Here is a 27956-nt window from a genome sequence, read left to right as displayed (position 1 = left end):
AATTAATCTACAACAAAGGACGCAAGAATATACAATTGGGAAAAGATTCAAAAATAAACTCAAAACTTAAAGACCTAAAGGTAAGATCGGAAACCATAAAACTTTTAGAGAAAAACAAAGGCAGAACACTCTGACATAAATCATAGCAGTATTTTTTTTGGATCTGTCTCCTAAGGCAAAGGAAACCAGCAACAAAGTGAAAAGACATTATCTACTGGCTGGGAGAAAACATTTGGGTTAAATATCTAAAGTATGTAAACAGCTCCTACAACTCCATACTAAAAAGACAATCTAATTTAAAAGTGGAAGACCACAAATAACAAACGTTGGTGAGGGAGTAGAGAAAAGGGAGCACACACAGTAGAGTTGGTGGGAGTGTTAATTGGTGCAGCCAATTTCTGGAAAACTGGAGGTGCCTCAGGAAAAATAAAGATAGAGCTACCATATGATTTAGCAGTTCCACTTCTGGGAATGTATATGAAAAAAATGAAAATACTAATTTCAAAAAGATACATGCACCTCAGTGTTTAGAAGCAGCATTATTTGTAATAGCCAAAATATGGAAGCACTCGAAGTGTCCAACAGATGAGCAGATAAAGATGTGGCGTGCATATGTTTTATATATTATATACATTTAAGTATCTATGTTGTTATTCAGTTGCTAAGTCATGCCTGACTCTTTGTGACCCCATGGACTGCAGCACACCAGGCTCCTCTGTCCTCCACTGTCTCCCAGAATTAGCTCAAATTTATGTCCATTGAGTCGGTGATGCCATCAAACCATCTCATCCTCTGTCGCCCCCTTCTCTTCCTGTCCTCGGTCTTTCCCAGCATCAGGATCTTTTCCAGTGGATCAGCTTTCTGTGTTGGTGGCCAAAATATTGGAACTTCAGCATCAGTCTTTCCAATGAATTTTCAGGGTTGATTTCCTTTAGGATTGATTGGTTCAATCTCCTTGCTATCCAAGGGGCTCAAGTCATCTCCAGCACCACAATTCAAAAGCATCAGTTCTTTGGTGCCCAGCGTTTTCTCTGGTCCAACTCTCATATCCATACATGACTGCTGGAAAAACCATAGCTTTGACTATACAGACCTTTGTGGGCAAATCTTTTTCTCTGAAATATCAGAATACTTGAATCAAATTCAGTGCTCATTCTTTTGGGGCATACAGGATCTTAGTTCTCTGACCAGGGATCGAACCTGTACTCCTTGCATGGAAGACAAAGTCTTAACCACTGGGACACCAGGGAACTCCATCTGTTACTGACTCTTTAATGATAAGCTACTTTAATTGTTCTTTAAAAAGTGTGGACATTTTTGAGTTCTTCTATTTTTAACATGCTGGAAGGGTGTTCTAAATACATCCCCTTCTTTCTCACCCCATCTTTTTTTTTTTTTTAAACAACCAGGTATCCGTTACAGCACTGATGTGAGTGTAGATGAAGTAAAAGCTCTGGCTTCTCTGATGACATATAAGTGTGCAGTGGTTGGTAAGTGGTCTCCTTTGTTGCTACCTAATAAGAACTCTGGGAAAATGTTTGCATACAAGGTTACTTTTAAGATGTTAGAGAAATATACCTTAGGAGAAGTCTTTGGGGTTTGTTTTGCTTTTTTTAGGTTGCGAAAGACTTACATCATTTTTTTCTGTAAGTCTTGGTTTACCTTTTTCTAAATGGGAGACTTTTTATAGGAATTAACTGAATTTTCCTGAAGTGTAGATATTTGTTTAAATCCCTTTCTATACTCTGTAAATAAGACCAAACCATAGTACAAGAAAAATACTTTGTTACATTTTAGACATAGTAAGGCACTCGGATTAGATATGCACTATAATTTGTATATTCTTAGAATTTATATTACATCATTTTAGGAGAGATCATTGTGGGCTTATTTACTGAACCTTCTGAAACTAAAGCTAAAAGCATCACACTTTTATAGTATTACATAGTGCTTTCTGCCTTTTTAAGTCTTTTATCCTTTATATGGAATAACAGCTTTCAAACTTCTCTTTCAGATGTGCCATTTGGGGGTGCCAAAGCTGGTGTGAAGATCAATCCCAAGAACTACACTGTAAGTACCAAAATGACATTAGTGCACATGGCGCCTCTGCAAAGGGCTTGAAATCACTGTGCTTCTGCGCATCCCTAATACCCGTGAGATTAATGGGTCCTGTTGCTTTAAAAAGCAATGAAAAAACAAGCAGGCAGCTAACTCATTGAATGTTCTGCCATATAAAGGTTCACCTGCTTACATCAATGTCCTTTTTTATTTTCCTACTTGGTTAAAAGGTAATAAGTATACATTCATATTCTTAGGCATTTGTGTACATGTTTATTAAATATGGCTATAATGTCAATATACTGTATATAAATATATCATATACTAATACAACTATGATCTGAGGTTTTTATGTTGGGATCTCAAGGTTCTAGTGTATGTAGTTTGGTAAAAATATTATGTATCCTATCAATTCCAAGTTAATGTTACTAATTAGCCTCTGTATTAAGTTTAATAAATTATATGAATTAATATCTGCATACAAACAATATCTATGTTTTTAAAATTGTGATTAGATGAAAATAAGCCCTGAGGATTGCTCATAGACTCCTGTACTGATACAAGAAGGACAAGTGTGAGCACTATGCTGCTCTGTGTTGCTTGTTGCTCAGTCACTGCGTCTTGTCCAGCTCTGCGACCCCATGGGCTGCGGCATGCTAGACTTCCCTGTCCTTCTTAGGTAACCTAGTTTTTGGTCTCAGAAATGTAAAATTTAATTTCCATTTAAAATGGAAATGCCTACTTTAGGAGCTGTTTTTCTGAAGATTACACAAGATAATATGAAAATGTTCCATAAGTAGAAAATAGGATGCAACGGTTAGTTATCTCCTCTAGTGGTTTTTCTATCAAAAATTACTTTTTCATTGTTGTCATGTTTTCCCCTTTTTCCTTTACAGGATAATGAATTGGAAAAGATCACAAGGAGGTTCACCATGGAGCTGGCCAAGAAGGGCTTTATTGGTAAGTATTGCCGTGTAGGTTTCCACAGCGTGGGAACATCTGAAAAGTAGTTGTCATAATTCTAAACCCCTGCTTTCGTCTGTATATGGATACAGACATGGATGGGCTTGTCCTTTTCCTCTGAGAAATTGGGTTCTGTGTTAAACATGGTGAGCACACCAGGGCACGTTTGGACTCCGCTCTAAGAGAACAGCTCACGTTCCCAGTACACAGCGTGGACAGCGGCAGAGGCCGCTGCACCTCTTCTCCTGTACAGACGTAACATATAAGGTTCTTGAACTCTGTAACAGCGTTGAACCACAAGCACAGTCAACAGTGGTGGCATCCAAAAAGATTTCAGGAACTACATAATACCTTCATCATAAATAATTTTTAATATGCGAAAAGGAGTTTTGCAATAGTAATCCTGTTCTGAAAGCAGTGAGAAAACATGCTATTTGGAATCGGAGGCTGAAGCAGGCCTTTCCCTTCAGAGAAGTGGGCGCAGGCTGGGAGGTGTGGGGCTCATTCTGATGACTCACTTGGCCATCACTGGCTGATTCCTGGGGCCCCTAATGTTTGTTACTAGGAGCTTTTGCCAGTCAGACTAAATTTCTGAGGGTACTGACACTCATTTTATGTTTTTGTATCCTAGTATTATGTGTATCATACATTATTTTGTGTGAGATGTGAATATTCTTTGATGCATAATTATTATTTAATCCTTTTACGTTTCAAGCAAATTAAACCTGTTGTCCTGAAAGATTCTGATCTGTGGTAAAAAAAAAATAAATAAAATCGTTTGATAGAATTTTGCTACCGTAGTTTAACATAGTAAACTCAGAAAACTAAACAGGAAAGAAAAGCTCCTTTTTCTGTTTTCCTGACCCTCTGTTTTTCTTTCTCAGTATTCTTCTCACTGTTGACAAGTTCCTATTGACTTAATGTGTTCCTATTTTGAAGTTTTCCCCTTCTGGTAACACGAGACCTTTACTAGACTTGTCCTGTCTTCCATAGTGTAGAAGGCGTCTGGATTCTCAGCACGCAGCCTCCCTGGCGCTGCTGTGGGCTTTGCTTGCAGCCACTGTACAGGGGGAGCACTCACGCAGCGACAGAGTAACTACTGATCCCAGTCGCCTGCATGATGTTTTGCATCATAGCTTAGCTTAAATCTCAAACATAGTTAATAGTCTTGAGTGGTATCAGACTTTATTCAGTTGTATTTTTTGCCCATATATAGAGTATATACAACTTAATTTTCTCTATATTGATAAGAACCCTGTAATTTCAAAGGTTAAAAAGTGATTCCTTGAAATACTGAAAGCTTAAATATTAGCAATTTAACTTTTTTGTTTATGTATAAAAGCTTTACTAAGCCACTCTGCAACTAAGCTGACATCTGGGCCCAGAAAGCTTTGTAGCCTAAGAGGGAGGCAGTTGGCTTTCTTTTCCTCTCTCTAGGGCACAGAATTAGTCCTGAGCAAACCTTAGGAATTGGCATCATTTCAGTTATTTTCTGACTTGCCTTTCCACAGAGTTTCAGATTATGAGTTAGACCTGAGTCTGGGTCCTAGCCCTGTCATATTGAATGAGTTTAAGGTCAGCTTTTCAATTTCTGCAAAAAAAAAAAAATATTGTCACCTGGGGTTTTGGTAGGGATACTTTGAATCTGTTGACTTATCTGTTGTGTGTTGCCATCTTAACCATAGTGAGTCTTCCCGTCCATGAGTACTGAATGTCTTTCCGTTTGTTTACTCATATTTTACAGTTTTCTAGGTACAAGTTTTGTACTGCTGTTAAGTTTATTCATAAGTATTTTATTTTTTCTGATACTGTTCTAAGAGATACTGGTCTTCAGTATTCTTATGAAGTCTTTCATATCAAGAATGAAAGCATGATATACTGTATTTTAGTTAACTAATCCACTAAACAGGTTGTTTTGTATTCTTACTTAACCATTTTGATGAGTATATTTCTATATATTCCTGCCTTTACAGATTTAAGCGGGCACCACTTAATACATTTCCATCTGAGATCTCATAGGACATCAGCATTAGGACTGTCGTTATTACTTGTCACTGCCTGTGGGCTAACTTCTTGTTAGCTTCAAACCATTTAATTTGCTGCTCTGAGGAACTGAAAGCCAAGGTCTAAAACTTTCTGTACAGAGTAAGCTTTTAATAATAGGTCAAAGCAGGGTTCTGGCCTCATAGAATGAACTGAGAAGTGGTCCTTCGTTTTTCTTTTTTTTCAGTTTGTGAAAGGGTGTTAATTCTGTTATGTGCATTTGGATGTCGTCTTTTAAACTGCGGAGCTCCCTTTTCACCCCCTGTGTCTCTGTGCACCACTGAGGAGTTCCCTTTTCACCCCCTTGTCTCTGTGCACCAAAATTACCTGTTTAGCTTTACCTCTATACTCCTGCGAAAGCAGGTGCTTTTTTCAGTCAACTTTTTATCTTATTTTATTGGTACAGGATTGAGTGTTAAAAGGCTAGACTTTCACACCTGTACTTTGTAAGGTATTTGAGAATTTACCTGTAACTCGGGAATTGTTTGTAATCTGTGCATCCTTATACGTTGATTTTGTATGGAGTAGTAATAATACTTCGTGGTTTTACTTTGGGTGGTGGTGGTAATGGTTTAGTCCCTGAGTCATGTGCAGCCCCACAGACTGTAGCCTTCCGTGCTCCTCTGTCCACGGGATATCTCAGGCAAGAATACTGGAGTGGGCTGCCATTTCCTTCTCCAGGGGATCTTCCCGACCCAGGGATCGAACCATGCTTACTGCATTGCAGGTGAATTCTTTACTACTGAGCCATCTGGGAACCTCTAAAAGGATACAGGAGCAATTTGTCATGTTAACGTTGTGGTTTTCTTTTTATAAAGGTAATGAGTTTGCATTTTACAGTTGAAACAATATAGAAAGTTATCAACAAGACTGAACTCTAAATATAGTGAAAAAGTTTATCTTTCTAAACCTCTGCATACATTTATATGGAAATAAGTATAGTGATTACACATAGGTATATGTAGAGAAGAACTTCTCTAGTGGTTCACTGGTAAAGAATCTGCCTCCCAAACTTGCAGGAGACACAAAGTTTGATCCCTAGGTTGGGAAGATTCCCTAAAGAAGGAAATAGCAGCCTACTCCAGTATTCTTGCCTGGAAAATTCCATGGACAAAAGAATCTGGCAGGCTACAGTCTAGGGGCTTGCAGAGAGTCTGACACAGCGTAGTGACTAAACAATAACAAGTGTATAAAGAAAGAGATTTATATGGATGGGAACTTAGACTTGCTATACAAACCTGCTTTTTCCTCCACATGTATGTTTTAATGATGATTCCAAGTCATTTACATGGGTGCACATCATTCTTCGTAACTGCTGAATAGTATTTCTTTGCATGATATACTGTATTTTAGTTAACTAATCTACTAAACAGGTTGTTTTGTATTCTTACTTAACCATTTTGATGAGTATATTTCTATATATTCCTGCCTTTACAGATTTAAGCGAGCACCACTTAATACATTTCCATCTGAGATCTCATAGGACATCAGCATTAGGACTGTCGTTGTTACTTGTCACTGCCTGTGGGCTAACTTCTTGTTACCTTCAAACCATTTAATTTGCTGCTCTGAGGAACTGAAAGCCAAGGTCTAAAACTTTTTGTACAGAGTAAGCTTTTAATAATAGGTCAAAGCAGGGTTCTGTCACAGGTAAAAGTCTTATGGGCTTAACATCGTTGCCTCCACAACATGTGTTTTTGCTTTTTCTACTTGGTGAGGAGGGCTTCCATCCCCAGGAAGCAGGTGTGTCACTGTGCTGTGCCGCACACATGGCCTTCTAGCTGCCATACACACACACACACACATACACACACACACACACAGCCTTCTCGCTGCAGCCTCCACATACACACACACACATACACATAGCCTTCTAGCTGCAGCCTGCACACACACACACACACACACATAACTTTCTAACTGCAGCCTGCACACACACACACACACACACACACACACACACAACCTTCTAGCTGCAGCCTGCGCGCACACACACACACACAGCCTTCTAGCTGCAGCCTCCACATACACACACACACATACACATAGCCTTCTAGCTGCAGCCTGCACACACACACACACACACACACATAACTTTCTAACTGCAGCCTACACACACACACACACACACACACAGCCTTCTAGCTGCAGCCTGCACACACACACACACATAACTTTCTAACTGCAGCCTGCACACACACACACACACACACACACAGCCTTCTAGCTGCAGCCTGCGCGCGCGCACACACACACACACACACACAGCCTTCTAGCTGCAGCCTCCACATACACACACACACATACACATAGCCTTCTAGCTGCAGCCTGCACACACACACACACACACACACATAACTTTCTAACTGCAGCCTACACACACACACACACACACACACAGCCTTCTAGCTGCAGCCTGCACACACACACACACACATAACTTTCTAACTGCAGCCTGCACACACACACACACACACACACAGCCTTCTAGCTGCAGCCTCCACATACACACACACACATACACATAGCCTTCTAGCTGCAGCCTGCACACACACACACACATAACTTTCTAACTGCAGCCTGCACACACACACACACACACACACACAACCTTCTAGCTGCAGCCTGCGCGCGCGCGCACACACACACACACACACAGCCTTCTAGCTGCAGCCTCCACATACACACACACACATACACACACACACATAACTTTCTAACTGCAGCCTACACACACACACACACACACACACACACACAGCCTTCTAGCTGCAGCCTGCACACACACACACACACACATAACTTTCTAACTGCAGCCTGCACACACACACACACACACACACACACACACACACAGCCTTCTAGCTGCAGCCTCCACATACACACACACACATACACATAGCCTTCTAGCTGCAGCCTGCACACACACACACACACACACATAACTTTCTAACTGCAGCCTACACACACACACACACACACACACACACACAGCCTTCTAGCTGCAGCCTGCACACACACACACACATAACTTTCTAACTGCAGCCTGCACACACACACACACACACACACACAGCCTTCTAGCTGCAGCCTCCACATACACACACACACATACACACACACACATAACTTTCTAACTGCAGCCTACACACACACACACACACACACACACAGCCTTCTAGCTGCAGCCTGCACACACACACACACACACACACATAACTTTCTAACTGCAGCCTGCACACACACACACACACACACACACACACACAACCTTCTAGCTGCAGCCTGCGTGCACATACACACACACACACACACACAGCCTTCTGGCTGCAGCCTCCTTGTGCCACCGTGCTCTCTAAGTGCGGTTTAAGGAACTGAGGCCGAGAGAGGCTAAACTGGTTTGCCTATGCTTGCACATTCAGAAGTCTCTTGAGTGGTGTATCTGTTGTACAGAGCTAATTTCCAAACTCATAGCAAGTGGGAGAAGCTATGTAATGCTGTGTGTGTCCGTTTTGTAATGGAACATGTAGTGTGTCTATGATTTGAATTGGTAACCTAGATAAAAACTGAAGTTTTCTAGCCATGGTAGCCTTGTTATTATGGAGAACTGCAAGGATGTGTTTGAGATGATCTGCCTTAAACATTGGTGCCGTGCCCTTTCTGTGTGTCCCCAGGCCCTGGCGTCGATGTGCCCGCCCCCGACATGAGCACCGGCGAGCGGGAGATGTCCTGGATCGCCGACACCTACGCCAGCACCATAGGACACTATGTGAGTGCTCGCTGCAGCCCGAGGCTTCATCTGGTGTCTGTCAGAAGTGACAGTTCAAATGATGATGTACATAAGGGGAAAACTCGAGTTTGTCTCCTCTCCTTTAATTATGTCTTGTTTTATATATTATTTTACTTCCTGTCCATCTTACATCATGAGCTTCCCTGGTGGCTCAGTGGTAAAGAATCTGCCTGCCAATGCAGGAGATGCAGGTTCAATCCCTCACTCAGGAAGAGCCCCTGGAGAAGGAAATGGCAACCCACCCCAGTATTCTTCCCTGGGAAATCCCACTGATAGAGGAGCCTGGCAGGCTGCAGTCTACGGGGTTGCAAAAGAGTCAGACGCAACTTAGTGACTAAACAATAACCTTACATCATAAATGTAGTGAACTTGGGTTAGGCTTTTACTCACATGCAGTCCTGTTCTCAACACTGGGATGGGACCCTCAAAGATCACCCACCAGGGCAGGATTCATTATAAGACAGTAGATGGGAAATAAAGAAGCATTCAATTCGGGCTTTTCCCTCAAAGAAACTAAGACACATTAAGCAGATAAGGTATGAAGACAGTGTAATAGCAGGGTGGAGAGTTTCTGAAAGCAGACTTCCTGGAAGGAGGTATTTGGTCAGGGCTAGACCTTGAACATGGATAGAATTCAAATGTGGGGATTTGGGGAATAGGCAGAGAAACTGTAGAGCTCAGACTGAAGACGAGGCACATTTAGAAAGGTAGCAGGAGATGAAGAAGTACAGGAAAGAATAAGAAAATACTCAAGTCCCCGTGTTTTTGTTTTCCTTGCTAGTCAGCGGGGAGCCTTTGATGCTGACTCTTCCTTAAGGGAGAGGGGCTGGCCGCAGTGTTAGGCTAGAGCAAAGAAGGCCTCCACAGTGTCAGCATCCGCCTTCCCAGCCTGGGAGCCACGTGGCTAGGGAGAAGCACCGGCTCAGAGTGGACTCGGCTCAGAGTGGACTCGGCAGTACCGGGCTGCACATGTGGGACCAAGGCGAAGGACAAGGTTGAGTCAGAAAGAACCAGGAGGACCTGGGCCTCTGGGCTGCGTGGAAGCAGTGCCACGGGCACAGGACACAAGGACAGTTGGCGCTCTGTCCTTGAAGGGGTGGAGCCTTGCGAACCACGTACGGAACAGGAAGAGGAAGTAACTGAAGAAAGACATTTTGTTACCCAAAACCTGGATTCACCTTGATGGGTGTTAGGCCAAGACATGACCAGACTGAAGACTGGCTTGGTTTACTACTCAGAGCAAGTCAGCACTAGGGATCTTTCCCAAAGCAGTGTCTCCCAGAACAGCAAAAGCGGGAACCTTTTAAGCCAAGGGTACATGCATATTCATGAAGGGGCTTGGTGGTTGGCAGAGTCCAAGTTTTAGTTGACTGAACTTACTAAGATCAGAAAAGGTCAACATCTTCTTCCTTTAGATTTCAGTTGATCTGATGGTTGAGTGCTGAGACCTGTTCAAGTACAAGCATCGTGGACAGGCTTAGATAACAGAATGGCCTCTCTTTTGTGAGGAAGGCTTTGCCTGATCCTCTTCCTCTAAGAACTCCATACCCTAACTGTTCACAATTTATTCTAAAAATATAGAGAGATCACTTACTACATGCAAGGCTTATAAAGTACAAGCAAGGTGGGAGGGGGGTTCAGGATGGGGGACACATGTACACCCATGGCTGATGCATGTCAATGTATGGCAAAAACCACTACAATATTGTAAAGTCATTAGCTTCCAATTAAAACAAATTAATTAAGTTTTTTTTTAATTGGAGAATGAAAAAAAATAAAGTACAAGCAAGGTGTTCAATATAGTTGGGGTAAGGCTAGAAGGAAGCGTTTTGATGCCATGAAAAGAGTACTGGGAACCGAACCACGTCTCTGGAGTAGGATCAGAAAAGCCTCCTTGAGATGTGACCTTTTGGTCTACACTCTGAAAGAGGAGTACTTATCAACCAGGGGAAGTGGTGCTGGCCAAGGGTTAGAGGCAGAAGGAAGCACCTGGGTCCTTATGTGAAAAGCAGCGAACCTGAGAGGCTGCAGGAAGACTGGTAGCCAGAGTAGAGAGGGCACGAGGGAGGCCCGCAGGAGAGAGTCAGACCAGAGTCCTACCTTGTAGTAGGTGACGAGAGGCTGAGGGAAGACGGAGGTAGCCAGAGTAGAGAGGGCACGAGGGAGGCCCGCAGGAGAGAGTCAGACCAGAGTCCTACCTTGTAGGTGACAGCAAGGACTTTGGTCTTTGTCGTGAAAACAGAGGGAAGCCAGTGAAATGCTAAGTAACAGGTGTGTGCCGCAGAAAATGGGATTGTTGGGGAGAGAGGACGACACAGGAGCCCCAAAGCACTATTGGCCTGCCTTAGAATTGAGAGGAATGGGCAGACTGGAGAGTGTTTTCGGGGTGGAGGGGAAGCAGTTAGTTACAACAGAATGAGGACTACCAAGAGCTGTGCACTGTGCATGCTGGGGGTGCTTCTGAGCAGAGGCCAATTCAGCAACTAGGTTGGAAGAGTAAGGATGGAGCCAGACTTCAGGGGGGCTGCTGAGAGTGAAGTAGGGCATGAAGAGTAGCCTTCACTTAAGAAAAATGGCACTGGCGAAAAGACAACTTGAAAGGTGCCTGTTTTCCAAAGAGAAAGGTTTTTGTTGTTGTTTGGCATGTTGATTGGCTGTGGGCCACGGATTCATCTTTTAAGGGCCCTAGTGGAAAATCAGCCTTAGAAGAGGAGGAATATTGTTTCCTCTGAAAGAGAGGAAGGGGGCTACAGCATCTAGTGGAGACGTTTAGACTTGTCTCATTTCCCGAAGCGACGTGGTGTGTGTGTGGTTGGGAGCGCTGGTCAACGCCCAGGGTTCTGGAACGGGCTCCTTCACACGCCAGCTCCGCGACCTGCGGCCAGTGCCTTAAGCGGTCTGTGTCTCGGATTCCTCATCTAGAAAATAACAATAGTACCTAGTTCACGAGATGGTCATTAGGATTAAGTGAGTCATAGTATAATGTGGCTCTTGGTAAACACAAAAAATAAGTATAAATACTACACCAGCTAAATTCTGCAAATCCCCTACGATAAAACAGGAGCAGTATGAGGCACTTCAAAGAACTTTGGTTTTGACTGCCATTCCCAAAAGTTGCTTCTCTATGTTACCTTCTTTCGTTAAATGAGCTCTGGGTGTGGGCTTTTTAAGCAAAGCATTGGACTGAACAGGACAATGCAGTGGGCTGTACATTCTTACTTCCTGGCTGGTTCCCAAAGGTAACAGGAGAAAGTCTTATGAGGCTTTGCCAACTAAACCTCAGACTAAACGCTGGTAAAAGACTGTCCTTAAAGTGATAGGAAATTCAGAATCAGGGCCGGGCCTGAGATAAGAAGCCATAGTTTTTGTTACTGTGTTCAGATGTGAGGGCACTGGAAAGCAAGCAAGTTCTCCACCCTGGCCCAGGCTTTCCAGAACGATTAGGTATTCAGGGCAGCTCGCAGCCAGCCGGCACAGTGCCTGACCTCAGAGAGGATCGCTGTCAGCTCCGACATTTGCATTTTCTCTGTTCAAAAGCATTTGGCACCTGGTTTGTGATTCTGTATTCATAAGCATTAAGTATTCATGAAGGAACACTGTGGGAAAACTACTAATACCATAAGTCACTTTACTGGAACATTTTGGGTTTTTACTTTATCCTCTTTGTTGGTAATGATACACCTAACACAATCCTAAATTCTCTCTGTAAAAGTATTTATAGTCATTTTTTAACTTCTCCAGCTAGAACATTGGAGGGTAAGGGATATGGTATGAAATAAGGCACTGTATCTTATTTCATTTGGGTAGCAAATCACCTCAGTTTATTAAATACTAGATACTTTAGCCTCTGACGTAAAATGCTTCTTGTATTTTATATTGACTTCCTATATACATTAAGACTCTGTTTTCTCATGTCCCACCCATCGATTTATCTATTGCACACTGTTCTGGTTGCTACAGTTTCAGTTCAGTTCAGTCACTCAGTTGTGTCTGACTCTTTTTGACCCCATGGACTGCAGCATGCAAGGCTTCACTGTCCATCACCAACTCCTGGAGCTCACTCAGACTCATGTCCATTGAGTCAGTGATGCCATCCGACCATCGCATCCTCTGTCGTCCCCTACTCCTCCCGCCTTCAATCTTTCCCAGCATCAGGGTCTTTTCAAATGAGTCAGTTCTTCGAATCAGGTGGCCAAAGTATTCGAATTTCAGCGTCAGTCCTTCCAATGAATATTCAGGACTAATCTCCTTTAGGATGGACTTTTTGGATCTCCTTGCAGTCCAAGGGACTCTCAAGAGTCTTCTCCAACACCACAGTTCAAAGCTTCCATTCTTTGACTTTCAGCTTTCTTTATAGTCCAACTCTCACATCCATACACGACTACTGGAAAAACCATGGCTTTGACTAGACGGACCTTTGTTGGCAAAGTAATGTCTCTGCTTTGTAATATGCTGTCTAGGTTGGTCATAACTTGCCTTCCAAGGAGTAAGCATCTTTTAATTTCATGGCTGCAGTCACCATCTGCAGTGATTTTGGAGCCCAAAAAATAAAGTCTGACACTGTTTCCACTGTTTCCCCATCTATTTCCCATGAAGTGATGGGACCAGATGCCATGATCTTAGTTTTCTGAATGTTGAGTTTTAAGCCAAGTTTTTCACTCTCATCTTTCACTTTCATCAAGAGGCTTTTTATTTCCTCTTCACTTTCTGCCATAAGGGTGATGTCATCTGCATATCTGAGGTTATTGATATTTCTCCCAGCAATCTTGATTCCAGCTTGAGCTTCATCCAGGCCAGCATTTCTCATGATGTACTCTGCATATAAGTTAAATAAGCAGGATGACAATATACAGCCTTGATGTAGTCCTTTTCCTATTTGGAACCAGTCTGTTGTTCCATGTCCAGTTCTAACTGTTTCTTCCTGACTTGCATATAGGTTTCTCAAGAGGCAGGTCAGGTAGTCTGATATTCCCATCTTTTGAAGAATTTTCCACAGTTGATTGTGATCCACACAGTCAAAGGCTTTGGCATAGTCAATAAAGCAGAAATAGATGTTTTTCCGGAACTCTCTTGCTTTTTCGATGATCCAGCAGATGTTGGCAATTTGATCTCTGGTTCCTCTGCCTTTTCTAAATCCAGCTTGAACATCTGGAAGTTCACGGTTCATAAGCATTACTTTTTTTTTTTTTGAGCATTACTTTACTAGCGTGTGAGATGAGTGCAATTGTGCAGTAGTTTGAGCACTCTTTGGCATTGCCTTTCTTTGGGATTGGAATGAAAACAGACCTTTTCCAGTCCTGTGGCCACTGCTGAGTTTTCCAAATTTGCTGCCATATTGAGTGCAGCACTTTCACAGCATCATCTTTCAGGATCTGAAATAGCTCAACTGGAATTCCATCACCTCCACTAGCTTTGTTCGTAGTGATGCTTCCTAAGGCCCACTTGACTTCACATTCCAGGATGTCTGGCTCTAGGTGAGTGATCACAGCATTGTGGTTATCTGGGTCATGAAGATCTTTTTTGTATAGTTCTTCTGTGTATTCTTGCCATCTCTTCTTAATATCTTCTGCTTCTGTTAGGTCCATACCATTTCTGTCCTTTATTGTCCTTGCTGCTGCTACTGCTGCTGCTAAGTCGCTTCAGTCGTGTCCAACTCTGTGCAACCCCACAGACTCCCCCATCCCTGGGATTCTCCAGGCAAGAACACTGGAGTGGGTTGCCATTTCCTCCTCCAGTGTATGAAAGTGAAAGTGAAGTCATGTCCAACTCTTAGCGACCCCATGGACTGAAACCTACCAGGCTCCTCCATCCATGGGATTTTCCAGGCAAGAGTACTGGAGTGGGGTGCCATTGCCCTCTCCTTTATTGTCCTTACTTTATGTTAAATTCCTAAAACCATGTTTCTCCCATCAGAAAGTACAATATACTTTATTATATATTTTCTAGGAACAAGAATCTGAAAAAGTGAGATTTATCTCTGTTGATGAAAGTATACCTTGAAGACACACACACTTCTAATGAGTATAATTTTAAGTTTTGCACCCTTTTTTTTTTTTAACAGGATATTAATGCCCACGCCTGTGTTACTGGTAAGCCCATCAGTCAGGGTGGAATCCACGGACGGATCTCTGCTACCGGCCGGGGAGTGTTCCATGGGATTGAAAACTTCATCAATGAGGCTTCTTACATGAGTATTTTAGGAATGACACCAGGATTTGGAGACAAAACATTTGCGGTTCAGGTAAAAATGTTTGTTGCTCTCTTAAGGAATAACTGATATTCAGGCAGTAAGATTTCCAGTGTTTTCAGATGTGCAATTTTTAAAATCGTATTGGCGTATTGTTGACTTGCAGGGCTGTGTTAGTTTCTGTCATGCAGCGTAGAGGTTCAGTCACGCACATGTGTAGGTTCCTTTCCGTATTCTTGTCCACTGTGGCTTGTCACAGAATAGTGAATATAGTTTCCTACGCTCTGCAGTAGCACCTTGCTTTTTACGCATCTCATATTCACATCTGCCATTCCCAGACTCCCAGTCCATTCCTCCTTCGCCCCCTCCCCCTTGGCAACTACGAGTCTGTCCTCTATGTCTGTGAGTAGAAACAATTATCTGCTGTGGTCTTGGAGGGCTGTTTTTCATGTGGGCGCATCCCTATGTAGCCTGCATGGGTTTAGTGCTGTTTCATGCGAGGGCCATTTTTAGCGTGGGTGCCCGCCGCCTCTTTCCTCAGTGTATGCTAGCTGTTATCCCCTTGATAGGAAGTGTGACCAAAGCCTGCACTAGGTATTCAGCGAGCCCACCCCTTTGCTATGCACGGCCCAAGGGCTCAGCTCTGATTTTAGCCCCGCTCTGTGCATGGGAAATCTGCCAGTGCCAGCTGCAAGAGCCCAGCAAGGGGGCAGCAGGGGTGTGTGTCCCCAGTGCCTGCAGAGAAAGAGGATGCGTGGCAACCCTGCCCCTCGCTTCAAGTGCCACTTACAGTGGCATGCCCTTACACTCCTGTGTCCCTGGCAGGTCCAAGCTTCCTCATACACACTCTGTTGCAGCCATGCCACACTCAGGCTGTCTCCATGCAGCCAATAGCAGTCCTCCCCCAGGTCTGTCCTCTAAAGTCTGAGTTTCAGCACTCACCCCCCACCTCCGCCAGCAGACGTGTATTTCAGGCTGGGGTGCGCAGGGTGGTGGCATGGACAGTCTGTGCAGGTCTCCTCTCTGATCTGCCTGCCACAGAACAGTTCTTGCTCTCTTCTGAGCCTCTGAACCCCTTTCCTGATCTCCCCCACCTGTGAGGCGGCTTCCCAGGATACAGGAACCTCTCCCCTTTTGTAGCTCCCTTCCAGGGCTTCCCTGGTGGCTTAGACAGTAAAGAATCCTTCTGTAGTGCGAGAGACCAGGGTTCAATCCCTGGGTCAGGGAGGATTCCCTGGAGAAGGGAATGGCTACCTGCTCCAGTATTCTTGCCTGGAGAATTCCATGGACAGAGGAGCCTCACAGGCCACAGGCCATGGGGTCACAAAGAGTTGGACACAGCTGAGTGATTAACACTTTTACACTTTCACTCCAGGGACACAGGTCCCATTCCACTTCCCTTTTTTTTTTTTTCTTTCATCCTACCTGATTAATAGATCTTTAAAGATCTATTAATGGAAAGATCTAAACTAACAGATCTCTCTTGTCCTTTCAGGCGTTTGAGGTCTAGTGATTAGTAGGTATTCTGTGAAAATTGTTCCATTCGCAGATATATTTTTGATGTATTTCTGGGGAGAGGCGAGTTCCACATCCTTACACTCTCAGTTGGAGCCTTTAAAATTTGATCCTTTGGATCTCTTAAGGTTTAAAGTGGACATTTGCAGAGTAATACATCCTCTTAAACTGTTATGTGTATACACAGTGATCCAGATTTCAGCTTTTGCTCGATGTTTGATTAGTTTGCTTAGAAGAATCGAAATTAAGTTGAACTCTACTTTAAAATAAGACTCATATTCCTCCCAGTTAGTGACTTATCTTTTCATGACCATAGGATATCTGGCCATCAGGGACTGAAGTCCTACGTAGTAGCCATTTCTTTATAAGTCAGCAAGCTGCTCGTAACTGAACGTCTTCAGGACTCACTAGCACAAATTACAAAGGGTTGAGTTCTGAATTCCAAAACACAGAAATTTATTATTGAAGAGAGACATGGTTTCTTTTGTCAAAAGGATTTTGAGAATTACTTCTAAACTAATAGCATGTGTATTGGTCAGAATAAGACTTAACCATCTGTGCTAGGACTTTGATTTTTGTTTCATGTACAACTGTTCTTCACAGGGATTTGGTAATGTGGGCCTGCACTCTATGAGATATTTACATCGTTTTGGTGCTAAATGTGTTGCTGTTGGTGAGTCTGATGGCAGCATATGGAATCCAGATGGTATTGACCCAAAGGAACTGGAAGACTTCAAATTGGTATGTTGTTCTAATATCTGAGGAGTTTGACCACCTGGATGTTATAAAGTTGAAATAAGCATTGTTGAAATCTGTTTCCATTGCTTTTTTTAGATTAATTTTTATTGGGATTACAATGTTGCACTAGTTTCTGCTGTACAGCGAAGTGAATCAGGTGTACATACATCCACTTGTGGGTTCCGTCCCACGTGGGTCATTTACAGGGCACTGAGTAGAGTTCCCTGTGCCACACAGTAGGTTCTTCCTGGTCATCTAGTTTTATATGTACTGGTCTGTCAGTCCCAATCTCTCGATTTTTCCCTCCCCCACTTTCCCCCTCGGTGACCGTAAGTTTATCTTCTTCATCTGTGACTCTGTTCCTGTTTTGTAGATGCGTTCATTTATGCCCTTTTTAGATTGCACACAAGCATATCATGTATGTGTCTCCCTGTCTGCCTTTCTTCACTCAGTAGGGACTCTATTCCTGTTTTGTAGATGCGTTCATTTATGCCCTTTTTAGATTGCACACAAGCATATCATGTATGTGTCTCCCTGTCTGCCTTTCTTCACTCAGTAGGGACTCGATTCGTGTTTTGTAGATGCGTTCATTTATGCCCTTTTTAGATTGCACACAAGCATATCATGTATGTGTCTCCCTGTCTGCCTTTCTTCACTCAGTAGGGACTCTATTCCTGTTTTGTAGATGCGTTCATTTATGCCCTTTTTAGACTGCACACACGAGCAGTATCGTGTGTTTGTCTCTGTCTGCCTTTCTTCAGTAGGACAGTCTCTAGGTCCGCTCATGTCGCTGCCGATGGCGTTGTTTCCTGCTCTTTATGGCTGAGTGATATCCCATTGTATATGTGCACCATCTTCTCCATCCATTCCTCTGCCAGGGGACATTTAGGTTGTTTCTCTGCCCTGGCTACTTACATCTATCTTTTTGAATTATAGTTTTCTCCAGATACATGCCCAGGAGGGGATGGCTGAATCATACTGTAGCTCTATTTGTAGGTACCTCCATACTACGCTTCATACTGGCTATGCCAAATTCACATTCCCACCAGCGGTGTAGGTGGGCTCCCTTTTCTCCGCAGCCTGTCCAGCATTGTTTGCAGATTTCTTGTTGATGGCCATTCTGACCCTGTAAGGTGCTAGCTCATTGTACAGTTGTTTTGTTTTTAGTATTTTTCTTTCTTTATTGGCTGTGCTGTATTTTGATTGCTGTGCTTCAGTTGCAGTGAGAGGAGGCTACTCTCTAGGCGCCATGCGGGGACTTCACAGGCTGTAGGGCACGAGGGCTTCAGTAGCTGCCGCTCCTGGGCTCTGGGGCGCAGGCCCAGTAGTTGAAGCGCACAGACTTAGTTGCCCCAAGGCATGTGGATTGTTCCCGGATCAGGGATCAAACTGGTGTCCCCTGCACTGCAAGGTGGATTCTTAACCACTGAACCTCCAGGGAAGCCCTTCGTTGTAGTTTTTTTTTTTTCCTTCGTTGTAGTTTTGATTTGCGTTTTCTAATAATTAGTGATGCTGAGCATCTTTTCATGTGCCTCTTGGCCATCTGTATGTCTTCTTTGGAGAAATATCTATTCAGGTCTTCCATTCATTCGTTTGTTTTTTTAATGAGCTGCATGAGTATATTTTGGAGATTAATCCCTGTTGGTCTCTTCATTTGCAAATATTTTCTCCCTTCTGTGCGCTGTCTTTTCACTTTGTTTGCTTATGAGACTTCATATCATAGGCACTGAACATAAACATTTAAACTCTGTCGCAACCATTAATTCTGATTTTTAATCAATAATAGCAACATGGAACAATCCTGGGCTTTCCCAAAGCAAAGATCTATGAAGGGAGCATCTTGGAGGTTGACTGTGACATACTAATCCCTGCTGCCAGCGAGAAGCAGCTGACCAAGTCCAATGCACCAAGAGTCAAAGCCAAGGTGACATGACGATGGGTTCCGCCTTACTAATGGGATTGAAGGTCATAGAAAAGCTCTAATAGGTTTCTTCTTTAAAAAAAAAAGAAAGCTTTACTGGGATATAATTCACATATAGTTCCCCAGCATGCAGTTTAAAGGGGAATTTTTTGTCTCTCCCAGCCCTCTCCCGTGCACACATCTCTGAGGCTCAGCTGGAGGTGATTTCACAGTGTTATCAGCATTTCTCTATGTTTCTAACTTTCTTGCAGATCATTGCTGAAGGTGCCAACGGACCGACAACTCCAGAAGCTGATAAGATTTTCCTAGAGAGGAACATTATGGTTATTCCAGTAAGTAAACTATGTTTGCCAGATTTTATATGTACTCAGAGTCATAATTGTTTTTTGCAAGGAATTGTGAGGAGAGGATTGTTAGTTTCCCAAGCCTTAGTGAATTTTTCATCTTTATTTTGCTTTTAAGAAAATAAAGTGGAAGTGTGGTTAATATAATAAGCCTGTCGAAAAAAAAAAAAGACAGTTCACTTGGACCTGAACATTTTCTTTCAACTTCAGGCTCTTTCTTGAGTATGTATTTAGACTTCTTAAATCCAGTTATATAAATGTGAAATGTGCTAGAAATACTACTGTAACTTGCAAATGTTCCTCGCTCCTTTTACTCAGAAAGCTAATATGAGTAACATGTGCTTAAGTTTTTCAGTGGTTAAGCATGGGGTCTGTAGCAAAAGGTCATTAGAAGTTAGTGTTGACTTGTGATGCATTTTGAAGAACTCCTTTTGCTGCAAGCACTTTAAAAATTTCAGCTAAACTGAATTTCTTAAGTGTAAAATTTCTGCCTCTAAGATATATATGGGAAGTTTTGAAATTTAATCTGCTTTCACATTGAGCTCTTATGTTCACTGTAAGCTTTTACTACAACCATCATCTCATTTTTTTGTATATAGGATCTCTACCTGAATGCTGGAGGAGTGACAGTGTCTTACTTTGAGTGGCTGAAGAATCTAAATCATGTCAGCTACGGTCGTTTGACCTTCAAATATGAAAGGGATTCTAACTACCACTTGCTTAGTGAGTTCTGATTATTGTGTTCTCTAAGAGTAAGCTTTTGGGCCACCTTAAAGGTTGGGGAAAGCCTGTGTTTAATAAAAGGACTAATTTCCTTTTTTGTTTTTCCCCAAAAAAATTCCAAGATAATTCTGATATGTATCTGAGTTTTAAAAAGTAATTACAGGTTTTTCTATTAAATGGTAGTTTTGGTGATATAGAATTCTGTTATTTTTCTATTAACCAATAATGAGATAGTGGTATTAAGTGAGTAATAGTTACATAATTAGATGTTTTTTTCTTTTAGTTTTTAAAATTTTTTTTTAAACCGGAGGATAATTGCTTTACAATATTGTGTTGGTCTCTGCCATACATCAACATGAATCAGCCATGGGTATACATGAGTCCCCTCCCTCTGGAACCTCCCTCCCCCACTTCTTATTTAATCTCAGAGTAGGAAACCATTCTGTCTCATGAGTCTTAGACCAAAAATATACAATTTCTTTAGAGGTGTTCAATATATGAACTCTCTAGAATGTATTTATATTCCAGTGTTTATTCTGCAAGTGTTCCCAGAACATGATCTGTAAGTTAGTAGTATATAAAGAGTATCATTTTAAACCCTGTTGATAATCATCCATTGCTTTCTCAGATTGCTCTTGGTAAAGACCTATCTAGTGTCAAGAATTTTTTGCATCTTTTGATAAGAATGCTTTTAGTCTTTGACTAGAGTAGGCTTCAGAGTTAACACTGGTATTTTCCTCAAGCTAAAATAAGACCAAGACCTCCAGCTGAGCTTTACTGAGCCCACTGAGAATCTGGGTGAAGTTTTCCATCAATTTCCATTCCTTTTTCTTTTTAAAAGAGCCAAGGAAAAACCCTGGTAATGGGTGTTACGGAAACAGACCGGTGACCTAAATTCACACTTACATAGGAATTTGGCAAAGTGCTTTATCGTTTTAGCTCAGTTTTAAATGAGTAACCCTTTTATGTCATTAGCGTTGAAGGTTTCTAAAACTATTCAGTTTAGGATTGTGAATATAGTTTGGGCTACTTTGGGTTGTATTTCATTTGTTTTTTCCTACTAGCGTTTTATCTTCATTTCTCGGCTTTTTATAGTGTCTGTTCAAGAGAGTTTGGAAAGGAAATTTGGAAAACATGGTGGAACTATTCCCATCGTACCCACAGCAGAGTTCCAAGACAGGATATCGGTGAGTGTGCTCGTGACGGCATTTTCCATGCACGGCCGGCTCTCTTCTTCAGATTAGGCCGGATAGATTAAATGGGCTTAAGGGGTGGTGACCAACATGACCACTATATGGCTTCCCTTTTTATTATGTTCTAAAAATGGAGTATCTTAGCATGAAATAATTCATGGTTCTACTGCTTTTGATACTTCTACAATACAGATGACTCAGCAAGTGATTCTAACATGATTGTGAAGAATTATTGTGTATGTTGACTCTCAAGCTTTAGAGAAATAGAACTGAAAAGTAAACATTAGATTGACTTATATAAAGATTGCAATTGCAATATGGACACATTAAGAAAACAGATGAGAAAGGATATTTGATGTTAATTAGCTTTCAATAGATTATATTAATACACATCATAAAGAGAATCTCTTTACCAGTAAATGGCATACATCATGAAAAAAATCACAGGAAATAGGCTTAGAAGAAATGTTTAACCTCATTGTTAAAGAAATACAAATTAAAATAAGGATCCTTTAACGTATTAAACTAGCTTAAACAATGGATCTTATACTCACCATGTCTGTGGTGAAGCAGTTGTACCTTCATTCTGCTGACAGTGCAAAAATGTTATTCAAGTGTTGCTCCTCTTCGACACTATAATAACATCCCTTCTGGGAATTAATCCTACAAAAACAGTTCTAAAGGAGAGGAATAATTCTGTGCATAATGTCACTGAACTGTGTGTGTAGTCATTTTCAAAATTAGGTTTGATTTAACATTCTGGTGGGGGGTGGGAGGGCCATAAAATGGCTAAGTGATATATCTTATGAAATAGTCCATCATAGAAAATATAATTTAAGACTGTTACAACATGAGGAAATGTCAAGGGCTTTGTTTTGAACGAGAAAATACGCTCTTTGCACTCTGGATACTCAGTGTTCTCTTCCAAGAACCTTCCGCTTTTCCACAACTATGCATCCCTGGTTTTGGTCCCTCCTTTTGGAATACCCAGACCTGCTCCCTGCTTGAGTATCGTCACATCTCTGTCCCCTGGAAGTTCCCTCTGTGTGCCAGCATTTCATCTGTCCTTCCATCGCAGGGAAGTTACGTGCGTCCCCAGGCCCCGCCGCTGCAGCAGCCGTAAGGTGGGCTTCTTGCTCCTCCCGTGGTCGCCCCACATCCTAGCACATGGCCCGCACATAGCGGCCAGTGTATCAGTGTATCAGCAACTTTCAAATGCTTTCAGTGCTTCCAATTCTTGATTTTAAGGCTGTTTCTCATCTCTTATTGACTTATTTATTACAGGAGTTTTGTAATAAGTTTTAGCTGAAAAACAAGTTTTTGCCCCCACCTCCCTTCCTCTAGTCTCCCCTCCCCAGCCATGATCTGGCCCTGCCAGGACCTGTGTCACTGACTTGATCATATTTTCACTGTCCCCATTACCCCTGCTGCTGCTGCTAAGTCACGTCAGTCGTGTCCGACTCTGTGCGACCCCATAGACAGCAGCCCACCAGGCTTCCCTGTCCCTGGGATTCTCCAGGCAAGAACACTGGAGTGGGTTGCCATTTCCTTCTCCAGTGCATGAAAGTGAAGAGTGAAAGTGAAGTCGCTCAGTCTTGTCCGACTCTTCGCGACCCCTGCCCACCAGGCTCCTCCGTTGATGGGATTTTCTAGGCAAGAGTACAGGAGTGGGGTGCCATTGCCTTCTTCACTTAAATTCCATTCACCATCATTACAGTCACTCCCTGGTCTTGTTTTGCTTCATCACACCCTCTTGTTAACACCAGAACCTGATGAAATTCCGTGCTCTGCCTCCTTCATTCCTTCCCTGTAGCAGGAGGCCCCACTGACTCTTCAAACTCTAACTTCAAGTAGGCTCTCAGTTCCCCAGCAATTAAGTTACTTTTCCCTGTTCCACTCATCTTCTCATTTTCCTGGTGATGATATCATATTTTCTCCTTTTTTCCTCCCCTGCACTCCAGTTCATGCCCTGGTATCTGTTCACAGCAAAGCGAAGCATCAGGGAACTTGCAGCTTCTGGTATCTGTACCCTGTTATTATTCTAGAGCAACTCTTTGTGCTTCCATCTCAGCCTGCATCTTGTTCTGGGCAACTGGATGGCCTGTTTTCAATTTCTCAAAGGTTTTCAATTCCCAGCAGACCTTTGCCTCTTTTGCATCATCAATTTTCCCTCGTCAGTCATTCCTATGAATGTAACAAATGCTGTCTTAAGAAAATATAAATCTTTCAATCACACTTGCCCTTCCAGGTCTTGTCATTTTTATTTCCTGTATAGCAAGGGCCTCCAGCCCCTGGGTACCGTCTGTGGCCTATTAGGAACCAGCTGCACAGCGGGAGGCGAGCAGCAGGCAAATGGGTGAAGCTTCGTCTGTAGTTATAGCCACTCCCCACTGCTGGCAGTACCACCTGAGCCCCGCCTCCTATCAGGTCAGCGATGGCATGGTATTCTCCTAGGAGCACAAACCCTACTGTGACTGGCACAGGCTCACAAGCATTTAGTGCCTGGTGACCCAAGGTGGAGCTGGAGCCGTGGTGCTGGCACCGTGGAGCGGCTGCAGATACAGATCATCAGCAGATCTGCCTGCACAGGGACAGTGTAAGTCAGTTGCTTGGAGCTCATACCAGAACCCTGTCAGCGAGTGGGGAGTGATGGTGAGCTGTATACTTCGTTATATATCACAGTGTGATAATAATAGAAATAAAGTGCACAATAAATGTGCTTGAGTCACCCCAAAACCGTCCTTCCTCCCCAGTCCGTGGGAAGACTGTCTTCCCCAAAACATGTCCCCGGTGCCAAAAAAGTAGGGGACCGCTGCTAATACAGCATACCTCCGTAAAAGGTGCATATACTGTTCTCAGTTCTTCTGCATCCGTACCTCCTGTTCTGCCCAGCACGCCACCAAAACTGCTCTTGTCCAGGTAACCAGTTTGGCAGCATTGCCAGATTGTCATTTGCCATATTGTCGTTTTCCAGTTCTCATCTTCCTCCGCTGGTCACAGGTGATCACTTCCCGTGGAATACGTCTTAACTCCCAGGGTGCCGCATCCTCCTGGGTTTCTCCCTGCCTCACCCGCCAGCCCTTCTGCTGATCCCTGTCATCACTCTGCCCTGTTAACAGTGGAAGCCCTCAGGCCCTGAGCCATTCTTAGTCTGAATCCAAAATTCTGATGATCTTAGCGGCATGGTTTTTAAGTGTGTGTGCTGTTTCCCCCACTAGAATCTAAACTATGAGAGGAGAGAATTTTCGTTGTTCTGTTTCCTGCTGTGTCCTCAGTACCTCGAAGAGTTCCTAGCACATAGTACATACGCAGCATTTGAGTGAATGAGTGAAAGGCATAGCAGTGTTCACTTGTAAAGCGAGTGTTTCCTAATTTGGTAGAACAAGTTTGGAATAAGGTTTAACCCATGTTTCTTAATTGATACAAATGTTATACAAATGTACCTTCCTGAGTGAACACATATTAATTGGATAAAGTTCAGAAGTATATCTTGCCTGAAAGAAAACAATTCTATCTCACTGTATATTGACTTAAGAATCCATTGTTCTCTGACAGGTGAAGCATGTCTTTGTATGGTTTTGGTTAAACTATTCTTTTTCCTAACAGGGTGCCTCTGAGAAAGACATCGTGCACTCTGGTTTAGCTTACACCATGGAGCGCTCTGCCAGGGTACGTATGCAGATGCTGTTAGTGTTTCTGCTGGTTACATGAAGTGCAGCTCAGCCGTGTCTCCTCAGCCGCCCGATTGTGTGTGCAGTGACAGAAAATATCAGTCTGTTTAAATGTTCCAGAATGTGTGCTTTTTCATTCTTAAATGATGAGTGTTGTTTCCAGGGTCCTCAATATGTTTTCCAGACTTTGAAATAATTAATGCCAAGTTAGGAGGAGTGATGTTTAGCTTAGTCAGCCAAACTGGATTGCAGCTCAGTGCACATTACTCTGTTATAGCTATAGGAAGCTACCTTACTGCATAGAATTTGGTATATGTGAAAGTTTTCTTGACAACTTGATCATTATTTCAAAGCCTTTGAAGCACAGTTTGAGTCCAGTTTTCTTAATTTCTTCTCAAGTTCAGATTCTATCCACTTGGCATTAAGTTGAAATAGCAGAGCAGATGTTAATCATGGTGTTTGCCGTTAATTTTTTTTAGATAACTAGCATACTGTAGGAGAAGGCAATGGCACCCCACTCCAGCACTCTTGCCTGGAAAATCCCATGAATGGAGGAGCCTGGTGGGCTGCAGTCCATGGGGTCGCTAAGAGTCGGACACAACTGAGCGACTTCACTTTGACTTTTCACTTTCATGCATTGGAGAAGGAAATGGCAACCCACTCCAGTGTTCTTGCCTGGAGAATCCCAGGGACAAGGGAGCCTAATGGGCTGCCGTCTATGAGGTCGTACAGAGTCAGACACGACTGAAGTGACTTAGCAGCAGCAGCAGCGTACCGTAAATTCACCCTTTTAAAATACATAACAAAAAGCCTTTAAGTATGTTCACAAAGCTATGTAGCCACTACCACTAACCCCAGAACATTTCCATCACCCCATCCTTAGTTCATTTAATTATTAGTGTATATCATACTTACTTCAGATTACTAGATGTCTAAGGGGCCTAGAGATAGCTCGCATCTTAAATTCTGAAGAGTAGAGTAGCACCTTCTTGTTGCCTAAACAGTAGTTTGTATTAATTCCAGAGAATTAATCGTTCCCACCTAGAAGTTGTTCCTCTGCCTAAGTAGTTTCTCTTTGGCTGTACAAATCCGGTCCTAAAGTGGTACCGGGTGACGTACCAGGCTCCTACGCGCCTGTGTTCATAGACTGGCTGCTTGAGTCGGGCTGATAACCACTGCGCTTTCCCCTTCACCTCAGCAAATCATGCGCACGGCCATGAAGTATAACCTGGGGCTGGACCTGAGAACGGCCGCCTACGTCAACGCCATCGAGAAGGTCTTCAGGGTGTACAACGAGGCTGGCGTGACCTTCACATAGACCAGGCTGTGGCTGACTTCCTCACTGCCCTTTCACCTCTTCATCTGCAGACCTATCACGAGTTTACATGTAACCACGGAAATCTCTCTCTCATGACTTAACAGATAATGGACACCATTTGCAACAAGTCAATCCAAATCAGCCCCTTAAGAAAATTAAGGTTAGGGGATCATGTATAAGCTAATAGGTGATCGTAGAAATTAGCTATTCCAGAGAGTCGTTTGGGCATTTTGCCTTTAAATACAGTTTCTTCCGCCTGCCTGTGCTGCCTTTCTCCATGGCTGCTCCTCGGCACAGTCGGCTGTGGCCCTGGGAAGGCACCTGCCGGCCAAGACCAGTCGGTCACTTGCCGCTTCGGCTCTGAACACGTCTGCCAGGAGCTTTGACACATGTAAGAAGCAGGTACGTGGCATTTTCAGGAGGTAGCATGGTTCTCAAGTGAGTTATTGGTATTTTACATCAGCAAAATAACTCGATCTTACAGGTTACAAACAAAAACAAAACTGTTTCTCTTTATGTATTTTATTTTAGAAAAAGTACATGCTGCTGTAAGAAAATTGCCTTTAATCATTTAACAAGCCTAACCTTGACTCAAGCAGTGAATGCCTATAAACATAATAAATGAAAAAAGCTAGTATTTTTATAACATAAAACAGTATCATTTATAGCTTGTCAATTGCATACTGTCATCCAGCAAAAATAAAAAGCCCAGTAGAGAATTAAGTTATCTTCATACCTGCAAATGATGGAGGCTATTTTTGTTAAGGCTGTCGAATTTACTAACCACAATTATGATATATAGTCCAAAGAATGTAGTAACCTCCTTATCATGTTAATTAATTGTTCTCTTTTGAAGATCTGTTGCATTGACTAATTGAACGATAATTCAAGTAGAGTGTCCCAGAAAAAACTGCTTGGGCTCCCTCTTCGGAGTCTGGCTGGCAGCCCTGAGCATTGCCAATGGCCCCAACTCGCCCTGACTTTGTGTCCTCGTTTGGAGGCCTCATCTCTGTGCACGGCTTCCGCCCCAGTCGGCTGGAAGCAACTTGGGGTGTGTTTTGTTGGGAGTTGTTTGGCCAGGGCCTTTGAACAGTAGTGTCCCAATGAAGTACTAGAGAGTATTTATGTAAGAATGAGCTTTTCTTTTTTTTTTAAACAATAATATCCTTTTAGAAATTTCTAACTACTTTGTAACTGCATGACTTAACCTGGTGATACAACAGTTATTAAAAAGACTACCTTTTCCAAAGCTTATGTTTCTTTTCTGTGTTTTTGTATTTGATATGTTTGCCTTTTTCAGTAGATGATAAAACTAATTGGGTTTCTGAAATTTTTGAAACAAACACATACATAACGTATCTTTGGATTATATTGAGCAGCCCAAATTTGATCCTTGGATTCTTTTCTGTTTTAGTCTATGAAACAAGATCAATGGCTGTTCTCAGGGAAGAGGTTCTAGTGCTTAAAACTGATGTACCAACATAATTTATAT

General features: G+C 42.7%; 1 protein-coding gene across 1 annotated transcript in view; it reads left to right on the top strand.

Moving 5' to 3' along the window:
* Positions 1–27713, top strand: part of GLUD1 (glutamate dehydrogenase 1) — a 40308-nt gene extending 12595 nt beyond the window's left edge. The window contains exons 2-13 of the mRNA XM_027530888.1: positions 1410–1490; positions 2015–2070; positions 2955–3018; positions 8739–8833; positions 14916–15095; positions 17160–17297; positions 19081–19218; positions 19467–19547; positions 20159–20282; positions 21378–21469; positions 25082–25144; positions 26345–27713. Of these exons, the coding sequence (XP_027386689.1) occupies positions 1410–1490; positions 2015–2070; positions 2955–3018; positions 8739–8833; positions 14916–15095; positions 17160–17297; positions 19081–19218; positions 19467–19547; positions 20159–20282; positions 21378–21469; positions 25082–25144; positions 26345–26464 (1232 nt within the window). The 3' untranslated portion in view covers positions 26465–27713. The remainder of the gene's footprint in view (positions 1–1409; positions 1491–2014; positions 2071–2954; positions 3019–8738; positions 8834–14915; positions 15096–17159; positions 17298–19080; positions 19219–19466; positions 19548–20158; positions 20283–21377; positions 21470–25081; positions 25145–26344) is intronic.
* Positions 27714–27956: the final 243 nt, after the last annotated feature.

The sequence above is a fragment of the Bos indicus x Bos taurus genome, chromosome 28 (genome assembly GCF_003369695.1).
Source record: "Bos indicus x Bos taurus breed Angus x Brahman F1 hybrid chromosome 28, Bos_hybrid_MaternalHap_v2.0, whole genome shotgun sequence".
Lineage (NCBI taxonomy): Eukaryota > Metazoa > Chordata > Mammalia > Artiodactyla > Bovidae > Bos > Bos indicus x Bos taurus.
The sequence above is the reverse complement of the archived record's forward strand: the minus strand, read 5'-3'. Positions and strand labels throughout refer to the sequence as shown.